The following is a 14,985-nucleotide window of genomic DNA, read 5'->3' as shown; positions in this document are numbered from 1 at the left end:
GAAAACAGAATTATGTGGTAGCTGGCAGAGTCGGTTACTGAGGGAAATTTTTAATAAACTGTAGTGGATAGTTTCAGTTTAAATTCAATTTATTTCAAAGTTTATATGATTTTAAATGAGATTATTTCCTATTTATTTCCTAGGTAATATCCCTATCTCATCTCTCCTATCCAGAAGTTTCTAGTGCCCAGAACATTGCCTGGTGGCTGCTGGTACCCAGTAAATATCTGCTGGATGAAAGAACGAACACACTTAAAACTGATCACCGCATGGGACCGTTTCTCAAATAATATTAATAACTATTTTTATTCTATAGAATAATGTTGTATCATCAACTTTAAAAAGCACTTCACATTCATTATTTGAACTGAGGCTAACAGATACTACATTAGGTGATTTATTATTATTTAAACAAAGAAGATGCGGACAAAAGATTATAGAATTTACTTAGGTAAAGGACTGGCAAGTAATAAGTGGGCTAGGACGCTGTGTACGTTCTCCTTAAAAATGGGCTCCGGAGCCCCCCGCAGAGTGGCGAAGGCACTGTGTCACAGGGGCTCAAGCTCAGGATCCATGGAGCCGCTTTTATTCATGCTTTGTCCCCGTGACTTTTGTCTGCAGCTCCCCCATATGGCCTTGGCTTCCCTCTGAAAGAGTCATGCCTAGACGGCCTGTAGCTGGCTCTTTCTTTTCTTTTTCCTTCTTTGATTTTCTTTTTTTTTTTTATTGTGGCGACATATACATAACGTAAAATGTACCATTTTAACCATTTTTTAAGTGCATAATTCAGTGGCATCAAGTACATTAGTGTTTCTGGGCAGCCATCACCATTTTCTTGGTCCAGAATGTTTTGATATTTCCAAAGCGAAACTCTGTGTCTGTTAAACACTAACTCCCTCCTCTTGGCCCCTGGTAACCAGTATTGATTTCTGTCTCTATGGATTTTACTCTGAGTACCTCACGCAAGTGGAATCATACAGTGTTTGTCCTGCTGTGACTTGCTTCTTGAGTTTAGTATAAGGTCGTCGAGGTTCATCCATGTTGTAGCATGTGTCAGAACTTTCTCTCTTTTTTAAGGCTGAATAATACTCCACTGTGTGTACTGGCCACATTTTGTTTATCTACTCGTCTATTGATAAATATTTAGCTTGTTGTCACTTTTGGCTTTTTTCTTTTAAATAAGAAAAGGGAAAGGGAGTTTCCCAGGAGATATTGGAAGGAAAAGCTGATAACTCTGGTGAGATGACAGGTCAGATTAGGTTTAACAAACTACCTCACAACGCAATAGCTGAAGACAGTCAGCATCGCTTATAACCTCAAGGTTCCTCTGTGCAGGAACTTGAGACGGGGAAGAGCAGGGGTGTGTCATCTGCTCCACAGTGTCTGGGATCGAAGTTGAAGACCCACAGGTGTGACTGGCACTGGGGGTTTGCCCTGAAGGTGGCTGGCTCACATGGCAGGCAGGTTGGTCCCTCCCACTGTGGGCCTCTCCATGGGGCTGCACGAGGGCCTGCAGATGTGGCACTGGCTTCCCTCCCTATAGAGGTCACACACTGTCACTTCCACGGCATGCTGCTGGTCACACAGGCTGCCCTGAATCTAGGTGGCAGAGAACCACCCAAAGGTGTGAACGCCAGGAGGTGCGGATAACAGGATGCTGGCTTATTACTGTTAATTCAACGGAGCATGCGAGTTACACGGAGATTTATCAGAAATGATTAAGACTTTAGAATATTATTACTGCTTTGAAATATATGAAAACATTCAGAAGAAATATTATGATTCTAGTCATTCATTCATTCAGCAAATACGTTCAAACGGTATATGCAGGCAAAGTAAACAAGATAAAAAGCCAGGGGTTCTTCTTTGTACTCACTGGCACATAAGCGAGCACCTTAAGTTAATTTTACATTACTCGCTTGTTCAGAGAAGTGATTTCTGCCACATTGTGGCTTCTCAGCTAGTGTTTTCCAAACATCCATCTGAAACCAACTTTGCTTTTATCATAAGGCACCTCTGATGCCATTGAAGACTATCCTGTATTCCGAGGTAACTTCGCGTGAACCTTTCCATATTAGACAGTGTTTGGAGGAGACCATTTACAAAGCAGAAGCCTGGCCACTTGGTGCGGGCACCCCATACACCGTTTGACATATAAGTAGTATGTGAATTCCCAAAACACTCGCGATCACTGTGCTAAGTTCTGAAGTCAGCGGGAACCACCCCAGAGTCACCCTGTGGCACCCTTCGGCCTGAAGCAGCTGAGGGAAGACTGAGGCCCTCACTTTAGGGGATTCCCTGCAAACTACCCAGGTACCAAACTCAACCAGTGTTTTCTTGGTGTGGAGACTTCAACTCTAAAGAGCCTCCAAACTGGTGGCCCGTGGGCCACATTCTAGTATAAAATTTTAAGTGAGGACACGTGTTACTTGATGAGATGCATGCAAATAAATAAAACATTCTGTATTGCAGAAATGTTTCCCACTCAATGTCTTCTTCTCTTTCTTTTCCTCTTCCTCCTCCTCCTCCTCCTAATAAAATTAACTGGACTCTAGAACACACTTGGTTCGGCATCCCAGTTAAGGTAGGTGAATGTGATCTTCAGCAGATGAAAGAATTTAAGTTACTAGACCCTCAAGCTGTGATGTATCATGAGCAATGGGAATTTCAGTTTGAAATATCTTTTTTATTACTATAACATGCTCATTTTCTCTTACAGATGTTGGTACCTCCAAATTAATGACCATTGTTACCTGTAAAACCTCTCAAAAAACAATGGAAATTCACTTCCATTGGTTACCAACCGACAGTCAACTGCCACCTGCCACGTAAGACAACACAAGTTTCGAGTACTCCATTTTTGTCCTTCATTAAATGTTCAAAGTCAGATGGTGAAGAAAAGTGGCTCATGACATCAAGAAAAATACTAAAACTGGTTTGTACAAAAAAAAATGACCGAAAGGGATTTCAGAATTTCACTTGTGGTAAAATAAACAAGGATGAATTAGGTGAGATTCACTAAAAATAAAATAGGCTTTCGATCGATACGGCAGCATAAGTTGGAGAATAAAAAAGAGACTTTCTTTAAGCTCAGAACTGGTCAAGTTCTCTGAGAAGCACAGAGCACTTTAAATGGTGTGTAATTTCAACAGTTTGAGCACAGCTCTGGTGTTGCCTACGAAACCAACATCTGAACGTGCTTTTTACTGTACTCATGGCTACGGGGGTGGATCCATATTCCTAGAAGGAAAAAAGATCTTGCATTTCTCTAATTTTGTGAATTTATATTTTATTTTTTAACATTCTATCAACATTGATTTAAAGAATGAAAAATGTTTTAAATGACTTTTTTTTTTTTAAAAAGTGGTAAAACAAAGCACAGGGGCTGAGAAAGCAGAAAGATAAACAGGCAAGAAGGAGAATTGATATCTTGTTATTGTGTGTCTTTTGGCAAATTAATAACAGTGCGCTTACGCCGGTTTTGTGGGTCTTATGTCTAGATAAATGTGTGCAGAGCCAACAAGCAGAGAGATTATTTATGCCTCTATACATACAAACACACGATCTAAGTGTATATACACACACACACGCACACACACACAATCTAAGCATATACATACACATGTATAATCATAGTATATATATCTATCACTTTCCTTAATAAAATCAAATCTAGGGCTGTCGAGATTCCCCCAAGAAGACGACAGTCCTTGGACCCACCAAGTGAGCCGATTCTCTCACCTTTCATTTTCTTGGTTTCTCCTTTCCTGGCGAGGGTGCCCGCTCGTGGGACTCACCCCGGGGAGAGGGACGCTGTTGACCATTTTCACGCTCTTCAGGCATCGAGTGGGGAGTGAGTAAGGAGCACACTGATGTGACACAGAGACAGTGCACCAAAGCGGAGACACTGACTTTTGGAGCTTCCTGCCTGAGTCACTCTAATTTTCCACGAGATTTCAGGGCAAGAGGCGCCCTTGTTTTTGGTTCTCGGCTTCTTTCCCAGGGGCGCCATTTGGGTACTCACACTCCTACTGTGCTCTTCAATATTCTGATCAGTTGCTTCACGATGAAGATGGAGAGAGAGCTCTATCTCCTCCCTCTCGTCTTAGGGCTCTGCGTCATCCTAAGTGACTGGTGGAAGGAAGGACTTCGCCTGCAAGATCTCGCTCTCTTTTCAGTATGAGCATGTCTGAATCCAAGAGACACATGTCACACCCATCAACGGGATTAACCATGAAGCAGGGGTAATGTGAATTACTAGCTAAAGTAATATACGTAGAGCATAATAATATTCCAAAATAATTATTTGTTTCACTTTGCAATTCGATATGTCATTCCTTTAAACCACTAGTTACTTTTATTTTTAGATGTTATCATAGAAGTTATCATTACTGGAGACCTTAAGATGAAGAGAAAAGATGCCTGATATTTCACAGAGTTCTGACTTCTGGGCATCCAAGATACTCTGATGCTGGGCGGTATCAGCAGATTCAGAGTCTCTCCTATAAGACTATCTGGCAAGGGTTCCATGATAATTATTGTATGGGACGTCTCATTGCTTTGAATTGGGGGAAAGATAATCTCTCTTCCTGGGATAGGGAGTATAGTTTGTTTTAGGTAGAACAGTTAAAGAAAAGTGCTCGAAAAACTATATAAGTATATATGATAGATACATCGATAATTCATTAGAGACACAAGTTAAGGGACCGAGGACGAATATTCTTGGCTTCATAATGGAGACCAAACCCACAACCACATGGCCAGAGAGGAAAGATGGGGGAGGGAACAATTGTGTGCTAGGGAGGGGACTCCACCGAGAAGAAGGACAGGATGTACAGTAGCTTCTGCTCCTACTTGGTGGCTCTAGCTAGCCTGGATTGGGCCTTTTGCCCCAAACGATGCAGGAAAGCCCAGAATGTACACAGCCCACTTTTGCGAAGTGGAGTTGCGTTTCTCAGCCTCCTATAAGCCTCGCTAGTGGGTGGGGGCCCCGGTGGGGGGTCAGCTCTTGGGCCACCTTCTAAACCGTTTTACTGAGAGCACGTGGACTGAGGGGAAGGAAGGGGCTGGTTCTCAAGAGGAATGTCTGTGTGCCAGAAAAGCAGAAAAGGCTGCCACTATCATATCTGACGGAGAACTTGCTAACGACTGAGCAACTGATCGAAACTGGGTACAGTTACTCATCGGTCATGCCTGCATCACTCTTCCCTGGGGCATGGTGGTCCCCTGCCAGGACCCGCTTTAATACAAATGAAGCGGGGCCGGTACTGGAACTAGTCGCTGGTTTAGAAATGCAAATGTTTACTTCTACAAGTGACTTTGAAGACAGGAGGCAAAGTGAGTATTCCAGGCTATGGGAAAATCAATATTAGCACAGACAAGTACTGTGCGTAAACGTTACTTTTCTTTAAATGGATAAAAAGAATCTGGAAAAGGCAGCTTTTGCTAAAGAAAACAAAAAAAGTCCTTTTGCAGAGAAGCCTTCCTTCCGTCTTCCGTTTCCTTCTTGGCCTTGAGGGCTGAGCTGTCAAATATCCCTCCTCCCCCTCCTCTCCGCCTCTTTGGGCCTCACCAGACTCCTCCCACCCCCCATCTCCCAGTAGGGCCTCTCTTCATCTTTCCAACCAGGCAGCTCAAGGCCTCCACGCCTTCACCCACTCCTCCCAAATCTTTCTCAGTGCTATTCTCCACCCGAACCTGGCTGTGAGGTGTTCCTGACGGCAGCAGGTGGGCTGCGGCAGGGCGCGTGGCAGTAACTGTGAGCCCTTCCTACACACGGGGTACCTCTTCCCTACGTACAGGCATCCCAGAGACTTTAAGGGCTCCACACATTGCATCGTCATAACAACTTCAGGAGGAAGGGCTTTTCTTCCCACTGGCTCACGCAGACCCCGGAGGGAGCGCAGGTGCGCGTCGGGACCAGAATCCCGATCTGCTAAGAAGCCCTTTGCCCCTGAATGGAGCACCACGCAGCCCAGGCTCCCTCCAGTGCCACGGGAGCGCGGGGAGAAAATGCGCCACAGGGCTGCACAAGGTCAGCCACAGGGGTCAGAGGGGAGAGCATTCGCATGTCCACCCACTTATTTACCTAAACAAAACAGAGAAATAAAGGGCTGTCGTGTTTACTCCATGGACTGACCCGGCCGTCTCACTGGGTCTGCGTTTCAGACGACGCTGTCTTCTCCTGGAAGTTTAACATGGTGGGGCTGACAGTGATACCCTTGCTTATTCGGGCCCCCACCTGAGGCTCCTCTTGGCTATTGATGTGGGTTGGCCCTTGGGGACTTCTGGATCCTATTATCTAGCTTTAAACTAACCCTCACACTATGAACAAGACGGCGCTATAACTCAAACATGTCCAAAAGCCAAACAATGGTGAAGCTTCCCCGCCTGTTGCTGCCGGGAGCGATTAACACCAGCCTTAACCGGTACAAGCAGTGATTGCAAGCTCAGGGCTAACATTCCAGACTAGTCCTCTTTCTAAAGAGAGCATTTTATGGTTAGAAATGTAAACTAAAATAAAAACCTTTTATTACGTTGCTTTATCTCTTAACATACCCCGTTTTCAGTTCTGCCCTTAGGGTCCAGGTAGTTGATGGTGTAAATTGCACTACAGCATGTGCACTGAGTTGAATCTTGTCTCCCCAGAATTCACGTCCACTTGGAACCTCAGAATATGACCTTAATTGAAAATGGGTCTTTGTAGATGCCATTAGTTAAGACAAGGTCACACTGGATTAAAGTGGACCCTAAACACAATGACCGGTACCCTTAAGAGAGGACGGGAGGAGACACCGAGACAAGGAGAAGAAGCCCACGTGAAGCCGAGATGGGACGGAGCCACGCGCGATCCCAGGGACAACCTGGGCGACCAGGCGCTGGAAAAGGCCGGGAAGACGCCTCGCCCAGAGCCCTCGGAAGCCGGCTCTGCACCCGCACCTTGGCTTTGGACTGCTCACTTCCAGAACTGCGAGAGAATAAAATTTTGTTGGTTTAAGCCATCCCGTCTGTCATGATTTGTTACGGCAGCCTTAGGGAAGTAATACACTCTGTTCATAATTTATAAGTAAAAACTATCCACACATGGAGGTGCGAGCTAGAACATATCGGGCACCTTCAGATGGACCCGGAGCGAACAGTCCAGAGGAATGAGAGACGCGGGGCTCCGCCCTCGGGGCAACTCTGGTTACGTATTGATAAAAACTTCACCGAAGACGTATATGGATGCCTTTCAAATTTCCAAGTGACACGGAGCAGTGGGTGACAGTAATCACACAGGATGACTGTGAGACCCAGAAAAGATTTCTGTAGTAACAAATAATGGAATTGCCTAAGAAGAAGTCAATGTAAAGTTAAAAAAAAAATTAAAAATTCAAGGTAAGGAGAACTGATTTGCAGCCTCGCAGAAGTCACACGTGAAAGGACTGGGCTTTTTATTGGCATCAATATTCACGGTCGTTAGAACCATGGGATTAGAAGTCGGATGGACTTGGGCTCAATTTCCAGGTCTATGTGCCTCAGTCTCCCCATATGTAAAAGGAGGACAATAAAAAGTTACATCATAGGGATTTAGGGAAGATTAAATTAAATAAGAAATACAAAAAGTTTAATGTCGAGCATGGACCATATTAATTAATTTTCATTATCATCGTTATCATCACTGTTATAAACATTATTCTCATTTCGACTGTCAAGAAAACCTACTACAGACCCAGGTTGCCCAAAGGTCACACTTCTTCTCTTCCTGCACTTCTGGTGACATGTGAGACAGAACTAGGAAGGGGACTGGCCACTGGAGGACTCCAGAGGACAGCCCTCACAGAGGGACTGCAGCTAGCTAACACAGAAGGAGGCGAGGGCATTGGTGAGATGCGTCACAAGCGCATTCAAAGGCTGTTCTTTGAACAAAAGAGTGGGTGTTTCTCATGTGATTTCAGAGGTCAGAAATAAGATCAGGGAATGAACGTACTAGAGCTGCATATTTTGTATCAATGGAAATTACTTTCCAAGGCTTGAATTATTCAAGGAATTAATAAAATTCTTCCAGAGATGATGAGTGGCCCATTGCTAGAGGCATTCAAGAAGAGAATGAATGGCACATGTCAGACTTGCTTTTAGCCTAACTAAATAAATGACTTCCAGTGCTCTTCGTACTCGGAAGGTCTTTAAGTTGTGCGAGCTTTATTCTTCTCTGACATTTCCCCCAATTAAGTAAATGATTATTGGGCATTTGAAGTGAAAAGCAAACTCCTTAGAGATTTACCACCCAAGAGAACTGGACTATGAAGACTATTATGGAACTGTTCCATTGCAAACGCTTCAGCCAAGTTACTTAAGTCACATAATAATAGCGCTTTAAACTTTAATAAAGATTCAAAAATATTTTTCAAATCTTCGCCTTTAAAAAAAAGCATTTTTGTAGTATGCTCTGTTTCCTGAGCATTCATTCAAATCACTATCTGCTGTGTGATTTTTTTAATTGGGCAAGAAAATGATGAAGAAAGAGCATTTGGAAAAATTCTTAACCTGTGTTTGCTTAATGATACTTGTAATATTTGTAATAATAATATAATATAATACCCAATAATAAAATAATTTTAGCAATATCTTAAAAGTAGCAGCTATAACATAGTAGAAATATTCTAGGTAATTCCTTAAAAGGTGCATATTTTTATATTATTGGTCAAATATTGTGGCCTGAAACAGAACACGCTGTATAAGTTTGACAGCCGACTAAAATGCAGTTGCTAATTTGGGCTCAAATTCAGCAGAATAGATGTGCCACTGTATTTACTTTTCTGTTATGTTGGATAACAAAAAGAAGATAGAGTTTTGTTGTAAATTATGCTTCCCAGAATTTAGATTCATTACATAGGTTTGAAAATTGTTTTTGACGGAGTGTACATTAAGGTTTAAAGGGAATTAATCAAACATGATTAAAAGATACTATTCCTGCTACAACCTATACATCAGATTATGCCAGTAAGTACCCTAGTCAAACTTTTCTCCTTTTATAGACAATATCTGTAGCATCTTTAGTATACCCAGCTATCTCAGCCTTGCTTTATTTTCTCCAGTTATTTCACTAACCACGTTTTCAAAATAAGAATGCTATGACTTATTACTCCTAACTTCACTGAAACTTCTTTCATATAATTTAAGTTTATATTTGAGCTATATACTTAAAAACACCAGTAGAAAATACTCAGTATTTGATATAGAATCAAAATATATTAGCCATGACAACAGTTCTTAAGAGATTCACATTTTATGCAAGACAACACACAATTAACAAATAAAAGCTCAGTGAATTGTGGCTGTAAAGTAAAAAGTGTACGGGTGTGTATATATATTTTCAAAGTGATTGCTGACTTCAAAAAGGAAATTAGATTTTGCCATCTCTTGTATAAAAAGTTTCTGTGCTTTCTTTGTTTGGAGTACATGACGGGGAAAGTTAAAGGTGAAAAAAAAACGAAGTTTTGCCACAATCTATATGACGGAGCAAAGCATACTAGAACCAACCCTTTCATATCCTACGGCTCAGAGGAATGAAGAGCTGACATGAAGTCTCTGGTTTCAAGTCTAATGACTGAATTAAGGCTATCTTGATTTCAAATTCTTATTCTAAAATGCACAGTTTGCTTGAAAACTTCTCAGTGAATAATACTAAAGCTCTTTAATGGAGAAAAGACACTGGTCTGCAATAGAGGAATAAAGAGCTTTAGAAAAGAAACGAAAAGAAAGAAAAAGAAAAGAATGAAAAATAGTACGAAACCCACACATCCAATAACCAGTGTTCGGACAGGCTCGAGCTACTTAGATGATGCGCATCATTTCCTTCATTCTTCCCAGCAACTACACACAGACACCATCATCCTGCGAGATGTGAGTATATTCTTTCCTCTTCCTTTTTATTTTTTTAAGGAAATAAAATGTTCACGTCAATATGTGCCACAGTGTCTGAACAGTATGGATTTCAGCCTGCGTACGCACCTGTCTGCGCTGTGACCTTCAATAACTCAGTTAACACCCCAATTCTCCATGTGTATAAGGCAGAGCTCATGGAGCTATCAGTCTCCTCTCACAAAGGAGAAATGCATCAAAGGTGTAAGTAAAATTGCTTTGAGAATTGGGCTATAAAGATATGTTTGTAACAGTAAAGGGCTTACATGGTCTGGTATTTAATGATAAACGAAACTTTAACACAGTTTCTTTAAAAACATATGTTAAAAGCTGAAAGGCATCATCTAAAAATGGAAAAATTTTAAATTATAAGCCATAATGCCAAAATAAACAACTCTGAAGTCTAGAAAGTTAAACATATTAGTTCTAGTGATAGTCATCTGGGAAGAATCAAAATACATTACTTGAAGGAAGATGCAAAAAATCTGGTCATAAAAGAATTATTATATTTTGGACTCGAGCTTTTAAATTTGTCTCTTAGTTAAATATGAACGCTGTAACAAAACCCCATATTTTAAGAAAACCCTACCAGCAAGGCCTTATTGTATTTTATATCCCATCCATTCTGCATGGTGCCAGGTTATTATTTCTTTTTACATCACACCACAAAAATCTAGTTCTGGTTCTAGAGCTCATTCTGTTTGTTTTGCTTGTGTAGCTGGGCTTAGAATGTTGGTATGATTTTTTTTTCCCCCAGAATTAACACATTTAAGGCCAATGCCTAGTATTCTCAAAAATACCATAGTGCACCTGTAATTCATATAACAATGACCTCCATATAAATTTTACACATACAAAAGACTACAGTGGCCAATATTCTCTTATTCATTCTAACATTTCTTACTGGTGTTTCTCTTTTTTAGTTTCTAGTGTGCACTCAATAATATAGTGACATAATCCCTAACTTGAAAAGGTATGACAGTATATTGGAAAAAGAAGAAAGCCTATAAAAATGACAGTTATATAAAATGGAAAGGATACGCCACTTAGTGAAATGAAATGCATTTGATAAACAGTAGCAAATAAAGAAGCTTATCTGTAGCTGGAGAAATATAAATTTGGTTTCTTATTAAGCTAAAATCCCCTAGTACAAAAATTTAAAACCTTTCCATTGGAGGTAAAACACTTATCCTCAATTTAAATATACAATGATAAACAAAGCAATGCAAATTCCATTATACATTTTTCTATTTAGCATTTCTTAAGAGTTTACTATGATTCTATTTCTATATGTTTTTGGTAACCCGTCAAAAAATTATTTAAAAATACAGTGTTGAGATGTTATCTGAAGAGCACTGTATCCACGCATGCCCAGGATTCTTAAGGGTTTGTGACAGATTTTAGGACCAAGGCTACGGAGATTGCTGATGAGACTGAAAACCTGGATAAGCAGGACTCTGCACAACGCAATGTAGTATACTTCTTCCTACTAGTTAACAGCGAGTACTTACTACGAGTCACATTTACAATGAACGTTCTCCCAAACATAGCACTTAGCAGGGACACTCCAAGGCGTGTTGAATTGTGCCAAAGTGGCTATCACAAAGAATACCATAAAATGGTTCCATTCCGCCTTTATGTTTGCAGATGTGAACTTTTTTTTCAAAACAATCTGTGCAAACCCCTCGACACAGTACTTATGTGCTCTATCGCAGAAAATTTCTCAAGATGAATTTCAAGCACACCACTAGAGTCAAGTCACATGCCCTGCTACAAAGAAATGCCGGAAATCTGACATATCTACGGTATTCGCGCGCACACGCACACACGCGCGCACACACACACACACACACGCATATTTATGGGGAACTATCAGCATAAATCAAATGGCTATGAATAAAACATCATTGAACTCTACAGGAACTCGATTCCAACGTCAGAAGTAGAGCATCGCCAAATCCCTTGCCACTATCGAAAACAGAAAGCCAAAAAGAAACACATCTCAATACTAACAATTTCTTTACTACGTTATATTCAAGTTTTCGTCAACGCCCAAACAACTTCAAACTTGTGTTTATTTTCACACACAGAAACATGAAGGTAATAATACGGATTTTCTAAATTTCGATTTTTAGTAGAACCTGCTAGGTGGACCACTTTACACTCTGGGAAACAGAAACACGCATGGTGACAAAGCACGCTTCTACTGAGACGAGAAGACACCTCGTCCATGAGAAGTTGAGTGAGATCATCTCCCATCCTCGGTTGCCTTTCATTCTAGATCTTATCAAACAGCTGAACCGCCAGGCACCTACAGATGTTCTGATCACAAGGTCATCTCTGCCATCCGCTGCTGAACCACACAAGATACCAGGGGTCCAAGACCAACAGCCACATCCCAGACCAGAGCAAAGATTACAAAACCCAACTGGAATCAACCTGTCAACACATGAACGCAACAATGTGATGCAGAAAAAAAAAAAAAAAAAAAATCGCGCTGTAACAACACCTGATTAGGAAATCTCTTCAGACACAAGCAGGGAAAAGGGAAAATGTTTGTACCCACCTGGGGTCTTTCTGGATGCTGTCGATGGATGGGGACCTGGCCAAGGTGCCTTCGGGCGGGAGGGTAGGGCCGGATTTGCTGTATGGAGACTCGACAGAGGGACAGTACTGTAGCTGTCGGTAGGGGTCCGCGTAGCTGGAGGCGGGGCCGGCGGCGTAGCTGGCCCTCTGGAAGGTGGCGGCGGCGGTGGCATTCTGGGGGCCGTGCTGGCTGCCCGTGCGCTGCAAGGGGACGGAGTCGACACCAGGGGAAGATGGGGCTAGGACAGGAAAGTAGGGACAAAGCAAAAAATTGAGGACCTGCTCACAGAAATGGTTAACGAGGTCTAGGCAGGGGGAGAAATTACACACATAAAAAAAAGGGGGGGTTTGAAAGAATAAAAAAAATAACCAGTCATATTTGAACCAACATATTCCATGTTATCCAGTAAAATGATAATCGGCATGCAACTTCAGAAATACACCTTTTGGCTACAGGGGAAAATGCATCTGTTGTGCGTTTATTGCTTACCAACGAATGTCCCAGAGAAGGTTTGTCATTCTGAAATGTAAGCTACGTGTGAAACAAGAACCCAGAAGAAATACAGGGAATATTTTATAGGAAATCATGGATGTGAAATTATTGTTCGCATTGAGAAAATTCAGAAAAGGTTTGTTTACGTGATGGTACATTAAGTTTATTAGGGTTTAAAACAAAATTAGTAATGTAGTTAATTTTCCTCAATCAAAAAATAAGGAAAAGTGGAAGGGAGGGTGGAGGTGGAGAGAGGCAGAGCTGATGTCTCCCTAATTAGGCCAGAGCAGGAAATGCAGGGCTGCTCTAGCGCCTGTAAAGTAACGCCCCGAAGATTTTTGTAAGCTGTCATAGTAGCAGATAAGTTTGGTGAAGGGTAGATGTGCAGGAGATGAACTGTAACAGACAGAATAAAGAGCTGACTTGGTTTTTCCAGAGTATCTACATCTTTTCAGTACGTCTAAATTGTTTTGAGAAAATTTTACACCAGTTACTGAAATCGGTTTATTTCCAAACTGAATTTTGGTTTTCTCTTTCCTGGCCTAGATTTTTTTTTTTTTTTTAGTTCATGTCATGTCATTTTTGAGATTTTCTGGATCTCAAAAATGTTTGACATCTAAGGTTTAGTTGTCCTATACAATGAGAATAGCATCTTTCATATTAACAGAATGTGACATTATTAACTGCTATAGCAATTATTAGCCATGGTTAACTTTACATAGGATATTTACTTCATGGCACTGGAAATCAGAATACGTCCAAAATACAGCTAGTGTCTAGTACACCCATTTATACCGTGGGTGCTCCATATGGCATTTGGTTCGGACTATAAATCATCCTCCATGACTCTGACTTTCTGAGTGCTTCTTAGTGGACAATGACAGAGCTTATTGTATCCTTTCTTACAATAAGGGACATATGCCAAGTCAAACGCAAAAGAAATTATGTCACATTGAGAAAACAATTGTTAAAAAAATAAAGGAAATCGTGTTGAAATGACAAAAGTTGCAAAGTGAACAGAGAAAAATACCTTCTAATACTGAGAAATGAAGAGTTCAGTGCTTCTCGATTCCAATGAATTTTTAATACTTAATTTTATAATAACCAGAATTAGGACTATAGACACCATGAAATAGTGAAAATCAAAAAAATATTTAAGAAAAACTTTGTAAAGAAAAAGGTGTGTATATTCCCAGGGGTCAGTCTTCTGAAATGCTGAGGCTTGCCCGATGGATTAAATTTCAAAATGATCAAATTAGACTAATAAACATTAAGTTCACAACCAGGAAATCTCTCTTAGGTCTTTATGCAATTTCTGGAGGATTTATATTTTCTCCAAAATATGACAAACATGTCTATTTAAAATTCATGTTTTAAAAATTTATGAACAATATGCTTTGGTGACAGGGGTTTAAAATTTAGGCCAAGCATAACCTTCCTTTTGGAAGAAGAAATGCACAGAGGTAAACAAAATTTCATTTTCTAGAAGAGTTATGATAAGCTGGCCAGCAAATCAAGGACAGAAGGGAAAAACTAAGTACACTTGACTTTTTTTCAGATAAACTCATTTTTTTCCCGTTCAGGAAACTAAGTATCTACCTTTAAGCTTGCTGAAAATGGTTACTAATATCAGAAAATAAATCCTTTTTTATGCCATATTACTCACTACTAATAAAATAAATACAATTATTACCAGGAAAGAGGATAAAATAGCACAGATGAGGAAGTAATATTGAAATCTAAAGAAACATATTTGTTAACATAAAACAAACAAAAAACAATAGGATGAGTAAAGCAAGCAACCTGACTAGCCTCTCCAAAAAACTCTCAAAGGGCCATAAATTAAAAGGTAACAAGAGGAGTTTAAGAAAAATAGTCCCAGTAGCTGACAAAAATTATGAAGACTATCAGGAAGATTAGGTCAACATGTGAATCTAGGGTATCGAATGCAGTCAAGCAGGAAAAGAAAGGTACCATCTCAGAATATGAGGAGCAAGAAAAGG

The 14,985-nt window shown here is 40.6% G+C and overlaps 1 protein-coding gene across 1 annotated transcript in view; it reads right to left on the bottom strand.

Moving 5' to 3' along the window:
* Positions 1–14,985, bottom strand: part of CTNND2 (catenin delta 2) — a 773,259-nt gene that overhangs the window by 292,714 nt on the left and 465,560 nt on the right. Inside the window, exon 9 of the mRNA XM_039842770.1 lies at positions 12,470–12,728. Within this exon, the coding sequence (XP_039698704.1) occupies positions 12,470–12,728 (259 nt within the window). The remainder of the gene's footprint in view (positions 1–12,469; positions 12,729–14,985) is intronic.

The sequence above is a fragment of the Pteropus medius genome, unplaced genomic scaffold (assembly GCF_902729225.1).
Source record: "Pteropus medius unplaced genomic scaffold, Ma_sr-lr_union100, whole genome shotgun sequence".
Taxonomy (NCBI): domain Eukaryota; kingdom Metazoa; phylum Chordata; class Mammalia; order Chiroptera; family Pteropodidae; genus Pteropus; species Pteropus medius.
The sequence above is the reverse complement of the archived record's forward strand: the minus strand, read 5'-3'. Positions and strand labels throughout refer to the sequence as shown.